The 21,678-nt window shown below is 39.7% G+C and overlaps 1 protein-coding gene across 7 annotated transcripts in view; it reads left to right on the top strand.

The window, feature by feature from the left end:
- The first annotated feature begins 1,512 nt into the window (after positions 1–1,512).
- The window catches only part of LOC114545620 (protein Dok-7), a 51,948-nt gene continuing 31,782 nt past the window's right edge, over positions 1,513–21,678 (top strand). For all 7 annotated transcript variants that reach the window (XM_028564030.1, XM_028564031.1, XM_028564027.1 and 4 more), the window contains exons 1-8: positions 1,513–1,799; positions 1,914–1,959; positions 4,261–4,491; positions 7,779–7,979; positions 12,582–12,701; positions 17,134–17,232; positions 17,604–18,409; positions 21,560–21,608. In XM_028564030.1, the coding sequence (XP_028419831.1) occupies positions 1,746–1,799; positions 1,914–1,959; positions 4,261–4,491; positions 7,779–7,979; positions 12,582–12,701; positions 17,134–17,232; positions 17,604–18,409; positions 21,560–21,608 (1,606 nt within the window). In that variant the 5' untranslated portion in view covers positions 1,513–1,745. The remainder of the gene's footprint in view (positions 1,800–1,913; positions 1,960–4,260; positions 4,492–7,778; positions 7,980–12,581; positions 12,702–17,133; positions 17,233–17,603; positions 18,410–21,559; positions 21,609–21,678) is intronic.

The raw sequence follows: 21,678 nt of genomic DNA, 5'->3' as shown, positions 1-21,678 counted from the left end.
GCAAACTTTCCCTTGATTTGCAGCTAACGTTAGCGCTAGCTAGCTTGCTAGCTTTGGTTGACGAGGTGCTACCGAACGCTGGACAAAACATTTTTTGGCGATCAACTTTTTTTTTTTTTTTTAAACTCTGTTTATTAGTATTTTTTCAAAAACAACAATCTTCAGTGCAATTGTGATTTGTGTACAGGACAAAAAAAATAGTAAAAATTAAAATAAAATAAAAAAAGGGACAATGAAGCATGCTTACAAGAAGGACGAGTCTAAGTATGTGCATGGGTACACAAATACGCATACATACATGCGATCAACTTGTTTTAATCAACTTAACAAGTAAAAACACACAGTGAGAGGTTACATTTGAAGACGTAAACATGGACAACACCGAAAACAAATGAACGGCTATTTCAAATGTACACAAGGGCAATGGTTAGCATTGCTAAGCCCCCGGGTCAGCGTGTAGCCACGTCCTGAAGCATCCCCTGCTTAGCTGCTTTATGTCTATTTTAAAATAAATGGGACCATAATTTACTAAATGAATCATGCTGTATTGAAAAACTTGCGGTTAAGAACATAATCTTGTTGGGAAAATGTTTACTGAGGTAATAAATCAAGTGAGAAGGTGGGTCAATTTCCCATAGACTTATATGCAATCAGACTTCTTTTTGGAGCCAGTGGGAGTCGCTGTTGGAAATTAGATAGACTGTAGAATGCACTTCTGCACTGGCTTTACTGTTCAGGCCTATGGTTCAGGCCAAGGTGGAGAGTGGGGGTGTGGCCTTGACCAACATGACCTCATAAGGAGAAGATTCCAGATCGGCCCATCTGAGCTTTCATTTTCTCAAAGGCAGAGCAGGATACCCAGGGCTCGGTTTACACCTATCACCATTTCTAGCCACTGGGGGACCATAGGCAGGCTGGGGGAATGCATATTAATGTTAAAAAATCTCATCAAGTGAAATTTTCATGCCATGGGACCTTTAATACATCCATGATGTCATGTTCAGGCCAAGGAAAATCGGATACTTCCATGAGGAAAATAGAAAGAAGGACGAGTCATTTGTGCAAAGCCTGTAGCTTCCAACATGTATTTGATTGTAATGGAGCATCTTTAGTTGCCAAAAGTTATTCTTTAACTTCATTCCGCTTATTTGACACTTCAACTTCATTCAGTGCTATACTTTACCTGAGATTTCAACTTTATTCAGCACTTCATTCACTTCCATTTTATCTGCTGTTTCCACTTCTTTTAGTATTTCAGCTACTATAATTCAACATTCAAGCATAAACTTTGATTTACACACACTATGAGGCGGAGGCCATTTATGAATATAAACTTCTGCAGTATCAGACTGTATTTCAGATAGCCTACACATTTACACAATTGAAGCCACTTCCACTTTTCTTTCCATTTCCAGGAGTACATACTTCCCGTTTTATGAAATAACCATAAATAACACATATCTGTGTATATTTCTTGAACCAGCGTTTGTAAAGATACTATGGAATGTTGTATGAGAATGTGATTGTTTCCTCTTGTAGCAGGTGGTGTAAACCGGTCCAGGTGGCAGCATGGTCGGCTGGCTGGTGCACAGACAAACTGACCCACAGACGGATACTGGTCATGCCATTTTCCATGTGCCTTGCTGGGGGCGAGTTTGCGCCCCGCAAGCAGAGAGAGCAGCTATTTTGAAAGTGACCCCTCATTCAGGCAGCGACTGTGCAGCTGTCAGGAACCATGACTGAAGATGACGGATTCTGTTGTCGTGGAGGGATATGCCAGACTCAGAGATGGAAAAAAGGTGTTTAGCGTGACTAAATTTGCTGACGGATACGGCTGAAGTAATTCAGTGCACTTGCATCTGTGCTTTAGAAAAAAAGTTTGTCTCTAACGTTACGTTTGCTTTCTTCCACAGTGGAAAACTAGGTGGCTCGTTCTTCGCAAACCGTCGCCTGTAGCAGGTAAAACAAAACAAAAAAAACACCGTTTATTCCCGGTCAGTTTTACACATTTCACATTTGTTTCTTACTGCGAGTTATCTATGAAATGTGTGTAAACAAATGAATGCGCATGTTAGCTGCGCCAGATTAAAATAAAGCTAACGTTAGCTTGTTGAACATTATAAGGTGCGTGTGTTGTTGCAACTTGCATGGACCCTTCCTGCGTTGATGAGGCCGTTTGTGTTCGTATATTCAGAACTTGGGCCTTGCACAGGCGCTTAAATAAGGGTCAAAAATATTTCGAGCTTGTAAAATAAAGTAGAAAAAGGTTTCGAATTGTATTTCAACCCTTTATAAACCTGTGACAAGACTACATGATAAACTCAAGTTATAGATATAGTTTGTTTTTGTAGACAACAAGCCAACATTTGTGGAGAAACAGCGAGGTTACACAAAGTCTGAGAGAAAACATCTGTTGTGTTTTTTTGTGAAGATCTCAGTATACAGATTCAAAGCAGGAGGTACAAATATACACTACCGGTCAAAAGTTTGGGGTCACTTAGAAATTTCCATTCCACTCTATTACAGACCGAATACCAGCTGATATCAGTTGCATTGATTTTTTTAACCAGGGCAGCAGTTTTCAGATGACGTGTTTACATAATCTCAACAGGGTTCTCCAATGTTTTCTCAGTTAGCCTTTTAAAATGATATCAGATTAGTAAACAGAATGTGCCTTTGGAACATTGGATTAATGCTTGCTTATAATGGGCAATGTAGATATCGCATTAAAGATCAGCCACTTCTTTCTACAACAGTCGAGAACCCTTTTGCAATTATGTAAGCACATAATGTAATCTGAAAACTGCTACCCTGGTTAAAAAAACAATGCAACTGATCTCAGATGGTATTCAGTCCATAATGGATTGGAATGGAGATTTCTAAGTGACCCCAAACTTTTGACCGGTAGTGTATTTTTAAACGAGTACATTTAAAGTGCAAATGTATGCAATGATTTTGGCTGTAAAAGCGGGGTTAAAATTCATTCAGGTCATTTTAAATGCGTTCACGTGTAGTCATTTGTTGATTGGAATTTCACAGTTTGCTTTGAGTCTGTAACGTTACTTATGCTTTTTTTTTTTTAACCCGTTCTCTTACATCCATGGTGTAGCCTCACTGTTAATATAATTGGTGCACAATTGGATTTTGATATTCTCAAATCAAATGTCTACACATTCACAAGCTTTGATTTTCTAAGGATGCAAAAGCTGATATTCAACCAGTTTTCTGAACTATTTCTGAACTTGATTCCACAAACTAAAAATCTTATCGACTCTTATTTGAGACCATCCTCAAAGTTAACAGGCTAAAGACTGGTCTGTTGGTCTGAACCCTGCTGTATTTTTAGATACACCAAACCTGTACTTGTTATTTAGTCACATTTACTGAGGAGGCTTCAGCGTGCCTGAAGTTGAGTTTGAAGTTGTCTAAACCTACCTTACCTAAATTTTGTCGGCGCAGTAAAAGTCTTAGGCTGTGTGCGGATGGGAAACTCCACACTCACGCGTGTTGAATGAAGTTCCACAAACTCGGGGGCAGAAACACAAATGCAGTGTTCATACTTTGTTCTAATTTTACATCCAGCTTTCCTCATTGGTTTCTCATTATCAACAGAACACAGACTCAGTTACACAGATGTTTTATTAGAAACCTTACTTATTTTGTGAATAAGAAACTATAGGATTCAACGTAATTAAGTGGCTGTATTGCATTACAGACATGTGGTGCTGGACAGCTTAACATGCTCCACAGGTTAGACTGAGGTTGAGTGCTGCTCCTCTTCATCTTTGATGTCAGTGTTATCACAGCTGTCTGCGCTCATGCCTCAGTTATGTGGGTAAAGGTGTGTGTGTGTGTGTGTGTGTGTGTGTGTGTGTGTGTGTGTGTGTGTGTGTGTGTGTGTGTGTGTGTGTGTGTGTGTGTGTGTGTGTGTGTGTGTGTGTGTGTGTGTGTGTGTGTGTGTGTGTGTGTGTGTGTGTGTGTGTGAAGGAGTGAGATGCACAAACACAGTGTTGTTATGTCAGTTGACACTAATTATTTGAAGGTGCCAAAAGACTGCAGGACACTCCAACAGCTACTGTGTGTCAGAATACATCTTGACAATGTAATTAATTATGGATTTAAATGTGTTTCCAGTTATTTGAGGGAACTGTTACATAATACAAAAATGTAATGTAAACTGCAGTTTAACTGCAAATACATCTACTGATGCTGCTGGACACCTCTTCAGTGATGTTCATACTAACTCTCTGACTCCTCCAGACTGCCTCGTGCTGCTGGTTTTTAAAGACAAGTCTGAAAAAGCGCAGGGCAACAAAGAGAGGGCCAGTGTCATCTTGGAGGAGATCTGCGGTCTGGAAATAGGACAGTGGTATGAAGGTGTGGGTTTTACTCTGGCCATCCTCTGCCTGAACCAGGCTGTTCTACTGGGCTTCGACAGCAAGGAGGCCCTGCAGGCGTGGGACGCCCGCCTACGATACAGCCTCGGAGAAGGTAAGGAGATCACTCTCTGTGCTTTGGTTTCAATGTCCTTCTGGTGTGTCACTTCTCAAAACTTTTCAAGAAACGTGAATCACTCTAAATTTGACAGAATACCACATTTGACCGGACTATACTGAAATCAAAGCAATTCTCGATAAGTTAATTAGGTCATGAATTTATCCGGGGGCTTTATTTATGAAAGCCTTAGAGGTGATCAGCTGAATCACAGGAAGAGAGTGGTGCTGCAGCATTTTTGAAAAAAGCCACAGTTTCTGGATTGATGATTCATTTAATCAAGGTAACAGCATGGTACAGATTCATAAAGTAATTCCTGGCTTTCATAATGACGGATACATCTGCATGCGTTAATTATAAATTCATGTTTATGGAGAGATGCAGTTGGTTGCTGACGTATTTGGGACGTTTTAATTGAGGTTACGGATGATTTTCTAAACTACTGTTGGCCTTTTAAGGCTACCTAAATTTACACTCACATTCACACATAAAAGGTTACCATCCTCTAAAAAAAAAATACAACTATGTCATCACCATGTCACCTGCTTTTGCTCCATCCTACCTACCTAAAACAAATCAGTTTGAGTGCTAATGGTAATGATCTTTTAGTAGATCACATCATGCAAACTTAATTGTTGGGTATGGTCATTTTAAAAGTTGGTTGCAAGTTGTTTTTGTTACTAAGACTGAGTATTATCTCCATACACATGAATTTCTGACATCATAGAATTTAAAAATTAATTTATACCTAAGCGTCGAGACTCAACGTGTATACAGTCCACCGTGTGGCTCTATTGTATAAGTTATATAAGTGATAAACAGATCAGATCTAATAATAGCGTTGGACTGTTCAGCTGGTGGCTGGGTTCCAGCTGAATTTTAAAGCAGTCACTAATGACTGTTGGACCTGACTGTGCTAGTGGACATTGTGCTAGAAGACAAATTGCATCGCAGTTAGGAGTGCAATTGTACACAATTGTTTTTTTTTTTTTTTTTTTTTTTTAAGGATAAAACTCCAACAGTGGCTCAAACATTCACAAACATTATAAACATTCAACTAGAGATGTTCTGATACCAGTATCGGTATCGGCTCCGATACTGCCTTTAACGCTGGTATCGGTATCGGGAAGTACTGGAGTTTATGCACCGATCCGATACCACGTAATAAAGCCCTAAAGAATATCTACGTTAAAGTAGTTTATTTAGGTTCTTTTTCCGTTATAACTGACTGTCAAACTGGAAAATAAAAGAAAGTTCTGTGTTTGTTCATGTTTCACAAAGAGTTTAACCTGAGCCAGACCGACAGCAAAGATAGAAATAATATCACATCCATACTTGGATAGTAGTATACAGCTGTTAAAACATAATAAAATATATGACACACTGGTATCGGATCGGTACTCGGTATCGGCCGATACGCAAGTTCAGGTATCGGTATCGGGAAGCAAAAAATGGTATCGGGCCATCTCTACATTCAACAGTTGAGGCACTCAAATATTGGAAATTTTTTGTTATTCATAATAAGACTGACCTGTTGATAATTCCTGAACTGCAGCTTTTGCTTGTTTATACAGGACAGGCACAACAGACTAACTAAATTGTACACATGAAAGCCCTTTGTAGCGGGGCTCAAGTGCTTTGACCATATGCTTTAGTTTGGTATTCTCTACGACTGAGTATGGTTGCATATAGGCAGCGATATATAACATTAGTTATTACTTTGGCACGGTCCAAATCTGCAGTGGGAGGCTGCCTGAACGCTGTGGGTAGACAAACTCGCCTTTTTAAGACTGTTTTTTGTTTCGTTAAGCTAATCGACACATTTGGGTGATGCCATCGTAAAGTAAATTAAGTTTATCCACATACATACCCAACTTCAGTTAAACAATGTCGGCACACAGTTTTAAATATAATGTTGTCCATTGAGCTTGACTAACCCGGCTAACAGGACTAAGCTAACTATCATACTACAGCTGATGGAGAACAACCAGTGCACTGCTAAAACTCAGAGTAAAACTTGCGTTCCAGAATTTCTGTGTAGTAGTAGAAATAGACTATTTGACGTGTTGAGTCACAGGGCATACCGAGCCAACATCGCATACCAAATTGAATGTCCTGTACTGACGAATACACGTACTGTTAAAGCCATAATCGCAGTTGTTCTTTCTGATCTGGTGTGTGTGCATCTGAAAATACACGCATCTGCTTGCTTGTATAGATTCAATTCAATTTTATTTATAGTATCAATTCATAACAGTTATCTCAAGACACTTTACAGATAGAGTAGGTCTAGACCACACTCTATAATTTACAAATGGAAAATTATAGACAACAATTACAGTAATTCGCTGTAAGTGTGTGTGTGTGTGTGTGTGTGTGTGTGTGTGTGTGTGTGTGTGTGTGTGTGTGTGTGTGTGTGTGTGTGTGTGTGTGTGTGTGTGTGTGTGTGTGTGTGTGTGTGTGTGTGTGTGTGTGTGTGTGTGTGTGTGTGTGTGTGTGTGTGTGTGTGTGTGTGTGTGTGTGTGTGTGTGTTTTTAACATTTCCTAATCAGCGTCTCCTATCGATCTCACCTGGCAAATTTTGTTCGGCGCAGTAAAAGTCTTAGGCTGTGTGCGGATGGGAAACTCCACACTCACGCGTGTTGAATGAAGTTCCACAAACTCGGGGGCAGAAACACAAATGCAGTGTTCATACTTTGTTCTAATTTTACATCCAGCTTTCCTCATTGGTTTCTCATTATCAACAGAACACAGACTCAGTTACACAGATGTTTATTAGAGACTTTGATTGATTGCATTTAGGCTTTAGATCTGAGCCTGCTGGGTTCAGAGCTCAGCTCGCTGATCTCATTCTCTCTGTGCAGCTGTTTTTCCTTTTTATTTGTTTTTTTTTTTATTGTTGAATGAAATAAAATCCGTGCTGAAGTAATTATTTTGTAAGGACAGTGTGTTTTCTATCCCCTGTGAAGCCTGTCTGCAACAATTTTCAACCTGGACTTTCCTTACCTTGCATGGCAGCTGGATTCACATTTGCATGATTTCAACGGTACTTTACATTCCTGCACACCTCCTGACAGTGAAAATCAATACAATACAAATAACTTTTGATACTTTTTAGACAGACTTAACAGGTCCAGTAGAAAAGTATCCGAGAGCCATTTCCAGAAAGAAGCCAGTCTCTCTACTGAAGAGAATGTATTGAAAAGATAAGATGGTTAAATGATGCTTGAAGTTTCTGTTGTTGGCCTTTCTTCATTGTTCTATTGGATTCTCTGTTTTCTTAGTTCACAGATTCAGTGTTGGAGTCTTACCAGGGACCAAGTTGGAGAGTGGACCTGCAACTCTTCATTTGTGCAACAACTTACTGGCTCTTGCCAGGGACGTCCCTCCCGTTATTATCGGCCACTGGAACCTTCCAGACCTGCGCAGATATGGGCCTGTACCCAATGGATTTGTGTTTGAGGGAGGAACAAGATGTGGTTACTGTAAGTTCACTGCTTTTTATGTTGTTGCTTTTATGCTACATTTCGATGGGTTTAGTTTAGGTAAATTGGCCATTAAGCTATTATGTGACTCCATGAACTGGTATTTTGTGTTTGGCAGACGGTTCTTCAAGACATGAAACTGCACTAAAGGAACAGTTGTATGTTTAATACAATATCATAAATAACATTTACTGTTTGACAAAAATTTCATGATTAGAAAACAGAAAATCAACAGCAAAATTGAGACGGAAAAATAAATAAAAGCAAGACTAAAATAACAAAATAAGAGAAAAAGAGCGGACTATCTCTATCTTCATCATGTAATGACAATCTCTCTGAAGTAAAATTGGGTTGCATCATTAGAGGCTAATAGCTCATTAAATAAGTATCTGAGCTGTGTTTTTCTTATATCTTTATCAAACAGGCCAGATAATCACAGGCTGTGATTCCAGATGATTCATTTGTAGCTTTCATTCAACAGTTTCTGTAAAAGAGAGGCTCCTTCCCAGTACAATAATGTAAGGAGCAACTCTTGAGTTAAATACAGTACATGCTGTACAGCCAGTAGGAAGAGGGAAAATGCTTGTGTGTTTTTTTTTTCGTTATTTCACTTAGTTCCAATTAAGGGAAATCTTAATAGCATATAATTAAGTTTAAGACTAGTGTTTATTTTTTTTAATCTCCACAGCCTTATGAGATGGGATCAAGTACCCCTGGTGTCAGTTGACATTCATACTACTCCTACTTGGAGTGGCAGAAGCTGGGCGTTTTAAACATTTATCCATTACTTAAAGCAATCCATTTTGACTTCTCTGCTTGCATGTTCACTATTTTCCATGCGCCAACTCCAGATTCTCCAGCGTGCGCGTCTTTGCTGTGTTGCGGCTACACCGCTGTTTTGTTCCGTCCTCCGCCCCACGGAAGAATACCTTACAGAAGCGTCTTGCTGCCGACTCACAGATTTTGTCTACAAGTACTTTACAGAACAATCACATGTTTATTAACTAGTATCTACCTTCCACAAAAACTTTACTGCAGACCCCTTGTTTCTTAAGGCTAACTATATTAGCTTTAGCCTGGCTGGTAGCAGCTTTCTGGCAACTCTGCGGTGAAAAATGGCCGTGAGACGTCGTGATAACATTGCATTATTCAGGTGATTTACTTGATCCTTAAAACACTGACTACTGTAGGTTCACTACCCATCGAAAAGCATGTTCTTCATTGTGTCTGCGGCAGCTGCTGCTTACGGTACTTTTCTACACACGGGAGAGCCTTACTTCCAAACAAACCTGTTGAGTCGCAACTTTTCGTCACATAAACACGTTGCCCACATGGCCGTCTGTTTTAAAGGGGAAGGGTCGGCCAGTAACAATCATGTAAAAAGAGAACGGTAAAAGTTTTCTTTTCAATTGAGCAGCAAAAAGTTAGGTTATGTAGTGTTAATATCGCACATGTGCGCATTACGATGTAGACGATGAAACAAAATACCATGCGGCCCTAATTCAAAGTCTCACATTTGTAATCACACTTGGTTTTTATTGGTAATTTGATTTACCTAGATGAGTAATGGCGAGCATATGATGCAAACAGCAGTAACATATTTTTCACTTGTTCTCATTAGTGTTGTGTCCTCTCCGACTCGGTGGATTGTGCTTCCGAAAAACAGCTGCTTCATGACAACAAGAAACCTGCTGGAGGGAATTATTCGGTCTGTGCAGGATCACCCCTGCTGTGCCCAAAATTCCACATCATGCGTCACTCCATAGAAGTTGTTTCTGAGAAACAGTAGTTACCCCCTAACAGAGATGTTCACAAGTCATTTTTTGGAAGTCCAAGTCGAGTCTCAAGTCTTTGAGCTTGAGTCCAAGTCAAGTCTCAAGTCTTTGAGGGGCAAGTTCAAGTTAAGTCTCAAGTCTTTTGCCACGAGTCCAAGTCTCAAGTCTCTGGCCATCTGATCTGTCCCTAACACTGTATTGTTAAATGTTATGAAATCAAAGCATGTCCTGTAGCTACCATCCATAAAGTACAGTATCAAAATCAGTTGTAGGATAACTTTATGGGGTCTACTTAACTGTCACATCATATGGATACAACTATAAAGATACAATTTGCCTGTTCCCAGCATTAGCACAACACTGCAATGGTTAGCTTGTTACCTGTGACAATATATGCTAAATGTAACGTCTCTTTCACATTAGCAAGTCCTGACCTATCTGGGTGCGTTTTGAGATGCCTGATGAAGTCCGACGTTGTTGTCTTTAGCCACACACCTTGCATGTAGCTGTTCGCTTACTGCCACTGTTTACAAAGTTATTGAAAGCAAAAGTAATGACAAAAGGTGTGGCCATCGGCAATGCATTTTTGTTTTATATGTGAGTGCGTACATAAAGCATAACTAATGCATTACGTTGCACATTATGGCAAAGGGCATACGTTTTCCCAACGAATATGCACCAATAAAAGAAAATAGAAATACATGAATACATTTAGATTTTAAAAAGCAATAATTGCATGAAAACAGGTTGTTCACGAGCCTAGAAGCTCGAGTCCGAGTCAAGTCTTTTGGGTCGAGTCCGAATCAAGTCTGAAGTCAGCTGTTAGTGCAACTTAAGTGCCACTCGAGTCCGAGTCTCAGACTCGAGTCCCCATCTTTGCCCCCTAAGCTCCATTATAACAGCCCGAGCTGTGTCTGTCCCTGTGATCGGGCAAACCACAGTTTACATCTTGGAACAGACATGAAACCATTAAAGCAGAGACTGGTGTATGTCATCACCTGGAGGGGACAGAGACAGACATGAGGGGAACGCCAGAGACATCAGAGCATTACGGACACATGACAACCCCGCTGGAAAAATGACACTCACAGTATGTGATGTGTGATTTATTTAGCTTCATTAAATCTTCAGCAGTTCATCTCGCAAAATACGAAGACGATCAGACGGCACGTACATCTTCATGCACAGAAAAAGAAAAAAGGGATATGTGTGTGAATGTGAAGGTGCATCGAAATGTTTGTTGAAGGGCGTGCATTCCTGTGAAATGTAATTTGTCAGCACAGTTGATTAACAATTAAAAGCGGAAAAAGAAGTGGTGTAACGGTGTTAAATCTCTCTCTTCTGGTTGAAGCTGCATTTGTCCGACCTTTTGTCCACGTGCTGCTTGATAGTTTGTCCTCAATTATTTTAGTTTTTCAGTAAGAAATGCAACCAAATTAGTAAGCGTGATGGAGAGGAGAAGTGTTTCTTTTGAGTATTTATTGTGTGCTGTGTATATATAAAAGACTTATCACACTTGATACGTATAGCGGCTAAAATGATTAGTCAGATGGACAATAATAGAAGGAAAATGAATCAGCAAAAATTTGGAAAATCAACTGGATGGATTCTTGCAGGAGTCAAGTCGCACATGTATGACAAAAAAAATATTGAGGAGCTAGTGTAATAATATATAATAGTTTACTAATTAAGAAATGCATTTGTTTTTAGAAGTTGAAGCTGGCACTGGTTCCAAAGATTTGAGTTTTTCTCACTTGAGAATAGAAGCAAATCCTGCAGTTTGCTCAAAAACAAACTTCCCCTTTAAAGTTTGCCTGCTTGGATGACTTTGCTGTTGTGAAAATAGAAAGGCCAGCCTTCGCTCTTGTAAAGATTCAAGCTAATTTACACTTCCCACTTATCGAACACGATTTAAGTTCTGTTACTTGGTAATGCCGCTGTGTGTTATCACTTTGTAGAGGAGAGACCAGAAGGGTCCACTTGAGTTGTTTTTGTTCCTACGCAGAATCTTTGCTGTAAACCTAATGAGCCCTGCCACCTGTCCTTTGTTTTGCTTTGTGTTTTTTTTTGTACTCAGGCTTTTGGCAGTGCACCTGATGTTTATGCACCTGCTATCAAAAGCGAGACACAAGTAGAAGTGGTTCCTTTTAAAAAAAAAAAAAAAAAAAAAAAAAAAAAAAAGATTTAAAGAGATTAAATTCAGCCTTAGAGTCTAACCAAATTAGTTTCTGTGCCAGAGTAGAGTGCAATATAAGATTGAATGAATGAAACTTATTAGATCTACATCAGCAGGCAATACATCTTCAATTTCGACTGGTACAGCCTTCACTGCTGACCTTTGAACCAGCTCACTGCGAGGGGAGTGTTGGGAATGTGATTGAGGATTGCCTTGACCTGGGTGGTCTCAGGGACAGGGTGACACAACCACCCTTTAATGGTGACACCTTGTAACGGACAGCCAATTGTGTTGTCAGAGGGAGGTCAAGAGACCTGTGGGGAGCATGACCTTTTAACCTTTGCATTCTTATAGCACCTTTTGATGACATTCTCAATGGATGTGGGACATACTGGTAGCAGTAAAAAGGACATATGAAATGTATAATAGCATTCACAACCAGCACTGAGTATCAAACCTCAATACTTTTCTGGAACAAAATGTGTGTATAGTATCAGAAACTGAATGCTAGGTCAGATCTGTCCACAGCAAATCTATCTTTCTTATTCATTACCTCCTGTACTAATTACAGTGTATTTCTATTTGGCCTTGTGGCAGATATTTCAGTCCTGAAAAATCAAGCATGGCACTAATCAAGTCTGCTTTTTACAGGGGCCGGTGTTTTTTTGCTTGCATCTGCTGAGAGCGAGCAGATCAGCTTTCTATTCGACTGCATCGTCAGAGGCATCTCCCCCACCAGAGGCCCTTTTGGACTGCGGCCAGTTTTGCCAGGTCAGTACCAGAGGTGTTTAAAGCTGCTTAGCTGGAAAGGACTGGAAAACCAACTGTGCGCTACAGAGACAGTTTAGTTGTAAGGACTGTTATTTAAAGAGACAAGGTGGATCTCTATGTGATGCATTATTTCAATAATGAATAGCCTCGCTGTTACCAAGGAGTATGAACAAACACTTAAGTCAACACTTACCATTTAAATTGTAGCAAGCGGTGCATGGCTCCCCTCCTGTGCCTACAGGTATTATCATAGCTGTTAAGTGTGTTGCCTTCCTGGCATCCAACCATTTTTGGCAGAATGAGTCAGAGGATTTGTCCGTGGATGGATGCGCTTTGATGTGACTACATTTTGACTGACAGCTGTGTTTTATGTGATTGGATAATCCTCTGAAGCAATTTATAATTTTAGTCTTCTTAGGGTCGCCTTAAACATCAGTAAGAGGATAACTTATGTACTAACTGTGATTATGATGATTGGCAGTAAATTCAATTGTAGTCTATGTATAGTTGAGAGTGTAGTGCTACTGGTGGGAAAGCTGGAGGATGGGCCAAGTTCCAAATAGCCTTTATGGTTTTTTTTGTACTCGTATTACAGCATGGTCATCTGACTTTAATTTGTCAAAGATGCCAAGCACGCTGGTTAAATGATATGTGGACATCATGATCTCCATTTGGGAATATTTGAGTATTCATTTTTCTAAATTATTAAATACTTACTGTGCAACAGTGAACTCTTGTCTGTATAATGAGCCCTGACCTCTAGCATGTCCACTCTCAGCTCCTCTGTTCTCCTGTTTTTCTGCCACCTGTTGTGAAGGCCTGACAGTATCTGCTTATTTCTTTGCTAAAAAAAAAGTTTATTTAATTTTAGTGCTGGGAAAAAAGAGAGAATCCCCAATAATTTTAATAATCTATTAATCATTAGTAATTTATCAAGCAAAAACTTTTTCTAGCTCCAGCTTATCAATTATAAGGATTTTCTGCTTTTTCTTTGTGTTATGTAGGGGTTTGGACTGATAATTTGAAAACACTACAGAAATGTTGTGTACTTGGGTATCTTCCAACTCTTCTTTTCAAATGTCTCACCAGCCATCATATACTGTCCAAAAAATAGAAATTGTAGAAATTGTCTCAGATACAAAGAATCATTCCTTATACCTTATCTATCTGATTGCTCTTAGTTCTGTTATTTTAACACATTTGCATGCTAGATCTAATATTTCTAAAGCTGTTAAACATTGTCTGCTCTCCTACCGTCCACTTTAACACCTTCGATTTTCCACGCTAGCGGTTTTATTTAAAAAACAGCTGTGGGGTCTCGTGGATATTCTTGTTCTCACACATCTCGCTGCTCAATCACAGGTTGAGCTCATACTCCTATTATTGTGGTGCGTAGTAGAATAAATAGCAGAGAGGATGTCTGAGAGAGAGCAATGGGTCAAAGTCACAGTTCACACAAGCGGAGCAGCCAAAGCCTTCTAATCACTCCGGGCATGTATGTAACCTCATCCACAGGATTCCACTGATGCCTCCCCCCCTTCATTTCATACTCAATCACCCACCGCTCCACTTCCCCCTCCCTCTTATTTCTCTCTGCAGCCATAATTGTGTCTGTTGTTCTCAGTTGTGGTTCACCTCTCAGTCCTTGTCTGTGCCTCTGTCCTACACAGTTCCTGACTAAATCTCTCTGCCTCTGTTTTGATTAATTGCTGTTATGTTCCCAGGCTCACTTATCTTTTTGCCACCTTGTGTGCTGTACTGTTTCCACCTAACCTCTCTCACCTTTCACTCTCCTGCTCTGTTTACTCCCTAGGATACAAACTTTATTCCCATGGGGAGCATTTTAAACATATTACTAGAATGTTCATCTAGGGAAATTGCATAGCTGACCAGTGGATGACATTATATATTATATAGAATGAAGATTACAATACCTGCTTTAAGATTAAGTGGATAATGTATACGATTATGATTGTTTCCAATCTTTATGCTAAGCTAAGCTACCTGGCTGCTAGCTGTAGCTGCATATTTAGAATGCAGATCAATGTCAAACAATTCTTTTAAAATGTATATTTTATAAACTAAGATTGTATGATTGGTTGTTAGAATCCTTTTCTGTATTTGTAAACAGTTGGAGTGCAATAAGTGTTGTTGGTGTCTGTTTAGAGACATGAGATAAATGTAGGGAGGACTGTTCTTTGCCAGTTAGAGTAGCCAGAAAGTTCTAATTTGGTCAAAGGGGAGGTGGGGTTAGTGGAGCTTAGCTGGGATGAGCAGGTTGCAAAAAATACAGCTTGTGATAGGCTGCGACACCTGTCAGTGAGGCAGATATTACCCCACTTCTTTCTCATCTCTTTGGCTGTGCTCCATTTGGTCGTGCTGGCGTGTTGCTTGTTACGTAGCTTCAATGGCAAAGGGAAACGTCATATGAGGTGGAGCCATCACAACTGATATGAAATATCAGTTTGTATTGTTTACGGTGATGCTGGTACACTTTTGTACACTTTACACACCAGTCCATCAAGACACTAGAACTGTAATCATAAAAAAAAAAAGATTTCTCACCTTTTTGTCATATTAAAATGAAAGTATGTTTTCAGAAAGAAAAACATCTAGAATTAATGTAATACATTAATTTTTAGTTTAAAACATTGAAGTCTTTTTTTGAATCAGTTTTGATGGTGAGTTTAGCTCTAAACTAGACTGCAGGAGTAGGTCTTCTCAGGCCAAATACATTTCCAAGTTCTATCTCTTTGAATTGTTAAGATGCATTGTTAAAGCCAATTACTTCATGTCCTGTGGTACTGTGATTAAGGTCCAGGAATTTTGGACTGGGGTACAACATGATAACCTATGTCAGATTGCGGGGAGATGGGTCAATCCTAAACTCCGAAAGTACCTGAGCTTTCTGGAGGGCTCCTAAGAAGCTTTGTGCTGGGGAGAGTATGATGGGCCTATTTTTTTGTCTGGGTGGGTGGTGATGTGTTTTTCAGCAGGGAATCTGTGCCTGTTTGCGTGATGTGCTTCTTGGTACACAATATCAGGACAAAGCTCTTTAGTCTTTTAGTTCAAGATAGAAGTTAAAAAGGAAAGATAAGAAATTAATAATACAAATATATAACTGTATGACTAAATGTTAGTACAAGCATTTGAAATCTTTGCTACATTTTTCAGGTTGGACCTTAAGCCTACAATTTCTGACTGTAATTTTAATTTGTCTACACTAGACTGTGTGCTGTAGGGACCCAAATAAATGTCTTTAAAAGTTAAGTATAATGTGCATCTTGGTAAACAGAAGTAGGACATACAGCTTGTTGTCTTCCAGCTAGAGACAGGATTTCAAAAGTTAAGAAGTGAGATTCATATAATCAACCCGTAACTATGTTACAAGGGAAACCAGTGGCAAGACTCATTGAAGTCCTCTAGTACAGGGTTTCCGCAGGGTCTTTAAAAGTGTAAAAAAAAACAACATTTTAAACAGGTCTTAATTTTCCTATGTCTATGGTTTTTTTATTCTGTGGTGTTGAGACCAATGAAACCAACATGCAACGTAAATTGCAGCCAATCAAGACACCAGTCCTATAATGCCAATGAGGAAATCAGGATATTGTTTCTGGACTCTGTTTTCGACGTTGTGATATAGGTCTTAAATTTCATTCGTAATGGTCTTAAAAAGTCTTAAATTTGACTTGGTGAAACCTGTAGAAACCATGTTGTAGTTTGGCCCAATCTATTATTTTTTTAATTTGAGGACACTGACTGTTTTATACTGTAAATACTCCACATGTATGTTGTGATCTCAACCATTTTCGGAGTTCCGGTTTATTTACCACATTACTGCTTCAGGCTCAAAATCAATCCAGTGTTAGAGTTGACATTGGTGGTCCAAGGTACATAAGATCCTTGAACAGCACTAACAATCTTGCCACCAGCAGCAAAGCGCGTACCAATAGAGCCACACGGCAGCGCTATTAATAAACCCTGTAGTGTTGCACAAATACTGCAAGGTGTTCCCCTGTGTGACCCTTTCCTGTGCTTTCCCAAAATCCTGTTACACTCACAGGCCAAATAATAGTATACAACACTCCGGCCAAGGTGTGCGTTAGTTATTCTTTTTACTAACATCTTGTGGCTGACGTGTTATTTTCCTGATGCCACAGTTTCCACGAGTGAGACCCCTTGAGGTTTTAAAGTGTCCCTTCATGTTTGTCTGGAGTTGTTGTTGGATGTGTTTTCACAGCTGTGCTTTTCTCACCACGGTGCAGAATCCTCAGCTGCGTCACATTTGATCCCGCATCTCAGTGACGGTAGCAAGACTCGCGAAACTTACTTTGTCGTGACTAGTTAGTTTGATGACTGCAATATAAGTGTATATATGTATGTATATAGAAATATAAAACTTGTGCCTTTGTGGGTTATTCTTCGGATGCAGATCCCAGTGTCAGTCAGACGAATTCGGAGGAGAGGTTGAATCACGAGGCCCAGGAGCTGGAGAAACGATTGAGCATGCTCTCTCACAGGAGCAGCACAGGTATAGCATGTAGAAAAAAAGGTGAAAAGTTTGCCCATTTAACAAATCTTCCTCCTCCTGAATGTGTATCTTTCATTATATAACTACCCCAAAGCACCCATAATTATTCTATTACTGCAGTGATGATGATCCCTCTTCACCACCTAAGGGTCTAAATGATACATTGGCTTTTAATAATGCTGCACTTAGATTTAAATCAAGTTTGCAGGTTGACATTTCTCTCACAGGTGATTTATTGTTTCTATTATGTGGTGAGGTGGAAGAAAAACAGGCATAATGATATTATGATGCTTTAATGTGGTGTGCTTTAATGTTTGATAAGCTGTTGATTAAATTCATTAAAGTCTCATCAATGCTGTCTTTGTTGTCAGTCTCGTCCTCGTACAGCCAGTCTGCTGGGGGAGACGACCACAGCATATCCGGTTCCTCCGACACATCAGACACCAGTCAGTCAGACTGCAGTATTAGCAGCCGCGTGGCCATTTGGACTGAGCCGTCCTCCAACCCATCTGAAAACATCAGCCATGTGGGAGCTAAAGTGGCATTTCAGAGCTTTGAGAAGCTTTCCGTCAACCAGGGAGGTGGAAACCGGCCTGCTGTCAAGCCCCCTCGACAGCTTCAGGAGATCGGCCGCCAGAGCTCGTCTGACAGCGGCATCGCCACTGGCAGCCATTCCTCTTACACTGGGAGTTTCTCCTCCTACACAGGCAGCCTGGATATCACCCATGGGGAGGACTTTGGGTCTGTTTTCAGCTTGCCTCCTCACTTGGCTCAAGACCTGAGCCCTTGTATTTGCGCCACTGTGCCTGGACATGAATACCAAGTACCGACATCACTCAGGTATCTCTACGACAGCCCCAGGAGTCTGTTACAGGAGGGGAGTGAGGGTGTCAAAGACAATGAACCCTCCACCCCAACTAAGGACACGCCTGCCTCTTCAGGCTTCACAACAGACTCGGCAAAGGGGGAGAAAATCAGCGCCATGACCTCTGATGCTCACTCAGAAACTACTCAAAGACAGTCAGTGAGTGAACACTTACAAGGCCCCTCAGAGAAGAGTAAGAAAACCAAGGTGCCGCCCTCTAGTGAACACCCAGACTCCTTTCACATCTGCAGCTCTCTCACATCTGTCTCCAAAACCATTGTGACAATCTGCTCAGTTTGTGGTGGATTTAAGGTAAGTAGAAAAATATCTTTGTCGGTTGTGCTTGTTTAAAAAAACATGTATGCATGCATGCATGCATGCATGCATGCATACATACATACATGTTTTTACCAGAAACAGACCCAACTGGGTTAAGCTCAGATATACTGTAAGTGTAGTTCTATTCTTGTTGGCCATCTGTTTGCCTCAAAACTTCAACCTAACAAAAGGCATCCTCCGTGTATGCAAATGAATTGTCTCCTGAACATTCTCGGTTGTATAACTCCCTGTCACACAGTAGCAGCTTGTGTGAGCAGGCCTCATCATCACGGTATCATCTGTTCTGTAGCTTACTGTCAATTTGACCTTTGCTGTACCGTGCAGGGTGGCGCTCTGCGTAAGACAACCAACAATCCATCTGTCTAACAAGTTAGCATTACAGCAGCCAATTGAGGATGACACTGTCATTGTATCCAGCAGGTTTACCTTGTGGGTGACTTGCAGTTCTTCTCTTTTCACACCTTTACCTCCTATGTATTGCTAAATTGAATGCGGTTGAAAATTAAGGGAGTGTTTTCTTTTTTTATGAGAAGAACATATAAACCGAATGTCATCCAAATGTATTCACAGCTTTTAAAGATTCAATAATGTATTGCCATATTAACTGCAGTTGATTTGGAATTTGTTTCAGTGCTCTCAACCAGGACAAAACATATGATAACATAGTACACAGAAAAACACACTGCCACAATTACGAAAGACAATACAATAAATGCAATAGTGCAACCAAAGGGCTCCTCTCCTTATAGTGACAAGAAGAAAAATAAACTTCTAGTAAAAACTTCTCAGTATGAACTATGAGGTTCAGTTGCCTCCTAGGTAAGGCATTAAGCTTTTTTCCTTGGCTTGGCGATCATGGAGTAGATAGTAGAGGTGTGAATCTTCACTGATCTTTCGATTCGATTATGATTATCATGTCAGCGATTCAATATCACGATGCGTCAAATTAATTTTCTATTAAAGCCAGGTAGGATATTTAATTCATAGCTTTTCAAGCTTCAAAAACCAAAGATTCTGCAGTGCGCTAATACTAAATAAATTGGATCCATAAAACTACAGCACTGAGCACATGGCACTTCCTGAATGTGCAAAACCTAACAACAGAATATGTAAACAGAAATTAGGCCTACATGAAATTGTAAACAGAAATAATCGATTATGAGCCGGCCGATTATCGATGCAGCATTGTCCACGTCCACGATTTCGATGCATCGATTATTGGATTAATTTCAACACCTCTAGTAGATAGTGATTATTTCTTTTTTTTTCTTCAGAGTTGGATTTGTTGATTTGTTTAATGATTACAATTATACCAATCACAGTTTACCAAAGCCCAAGTTTACATATTCAAATGGATTGTGTTGTCCAGCCAACAATCCAAAATCCTAAGATATCCAGTTAAATATTATTATATTAAATCATAGATGTCTGAGAAAATAAGCACATATTTACATTTGTGTTGCTGGAACCAAAGAATGTTTGGCATTTTGCTTAAAAAATTACTTAATCCACGAGCAAAACCATTGACAATTACATTTTCTTTCTAATTGTTTCAGCTTTACTTTGTTTTCTCCGTTGTTAAGTTATAAGTTGCTGTAAGTGAAGAAAGACAGTTCAGTTTTTGCCCTTTTGATTTGGATATGGATCCTGCTTGGCTCGGATAGTTTTATATCATGTACATTAGTTTTATTCTCATGATTTCTTCTTCATGTCTGTGATGATTCTCAGTAGAAACCTGCAGTATATTATCAAATATCTTATTGCACTCTTTAAGGCTGAGCTCGAGCTATGATTTACATTTCTTGGGAAATCCCTATCATTTGAACAGATGGAAGCTCAGTAAAGCATGGTCTCTCCATGTCAGGTGTGTGTCTATTGAATACTCTTAACATATAGCTCCACCTGCTGGTAGTGCATTTAGGTAGAATGCAAATCGCATTTGATTACCTGAACAAAATGTTCTCTTCCTCTTTGTTTCCCTTCAGTCAGTCCTCAGTAAACTAAATTAAACAAGAGAGTTATTGGCTACAAGCTGATGGATCACACATGGTGTGTGTCTGTGTGTGTCTGTGTGTGTCTGTGGTGGTGGTGTGTGGGTATTTATCACCTGCAGCCTGAGCAACACAATCCACCCATGTAGTGTTTATTGGCTCACAGTTAAAGGGCCAGTGAAAGAGAACATCAAACCATAACTAAATATGTGCCTCTTCCCATTTTGGAGTATTTCAATGCATTAAGATAATTTTATCAGAATGAATTGTGCTATAATTGCAGTCACACTGTTGTGAACAGATTTCAAAAGGTTCAGTCTGGCTGGTTTGACAAGTGAGAGGAGTATGGAATAAATCTACAAGAAAAGTCAAGTGTGCCATATGCTCTGTGTGATGGATGCCATGGACATGGCATCCAGAGCGTTGACAGCTATGATCCCTCACAACTTTGAAATATACATTTATTGAAGTTAGAAAAACTAAACAGTCCACTGTGGTGAGAAGTCTGGTGATATTTTATATTTTTGTTATTGTCAACAAATCTTATGAAAAGAACATGAATTGATCTTAACACTAACAAGTTTTGCATGTGTAGCCAAAGCCTGGTATGTCTTGTTCCTCTGTGCCTTAGAGCGCCATTGTTGTCACTGTATTTTATTTTGGGTCAATTCTACACATTCTACTGTCCTGCTGCTGTAAAAATACTCACTCAGGTAAAAAACCTGCAGCTGAAAGTAGTCTCCAACAAATGCACTTTTTCCTCCTGTTTGAGTAACATTTGCTCAACACTCCAGCTATTCAAGGAAATTATGTAGTCTTTAAAAATAAAAAAAGAAGTATATATTTGTGACCCGTTTTCCAGATTTACATTGTCAGTGGAAACCCTTCGGCTTCTGGCTGAAAAACAAAGTCAGGAAATATGTAGAGACGGATTAACGCACTGTTGGTTTTCATCTTTTATGGGATTGTTGGCAATTTAAAAAAAAGAATAATACAGATCATTGCCAGCCTTATCCTTTTGAAATGCCTCATATTTTGAAACCAGGCTAAGAATGTGTTGTTGCTTATTTATCTAATTAAGCCAGTTTGCATTAAGAAAAGAATTTGTGTAATGTTCTATTTCATCTCACAGGGGACACAGTACATCCCTGCAAGTGGTGCAGTGATCCCTGCCATACCAGGTAAGTGTAATCAGTTGAAATATTGTATGCACACTGCATGCATTGATTCTGCATCTATAGTTGATGCATG

This window comes from Perca flavescens, chromosome 19 (assembly GCF_004354835.1).
Source record: "Perca flavescens isolate YP-PL-M2 chromosome 19, PFLA_1.0, whole genome shotgun sequence".
NCBI classification, from domain to species: Eukaryota; Metazoa; Chordata; class Actinopteri; order Perciformes; family Percidae; genus Perca; species Perca flavescens.
The sequence above is the reverse complement of the archived record's forward strand: the minus strand, read 5'-3'. Positions and strand labels throughout refer to the sequence as shown.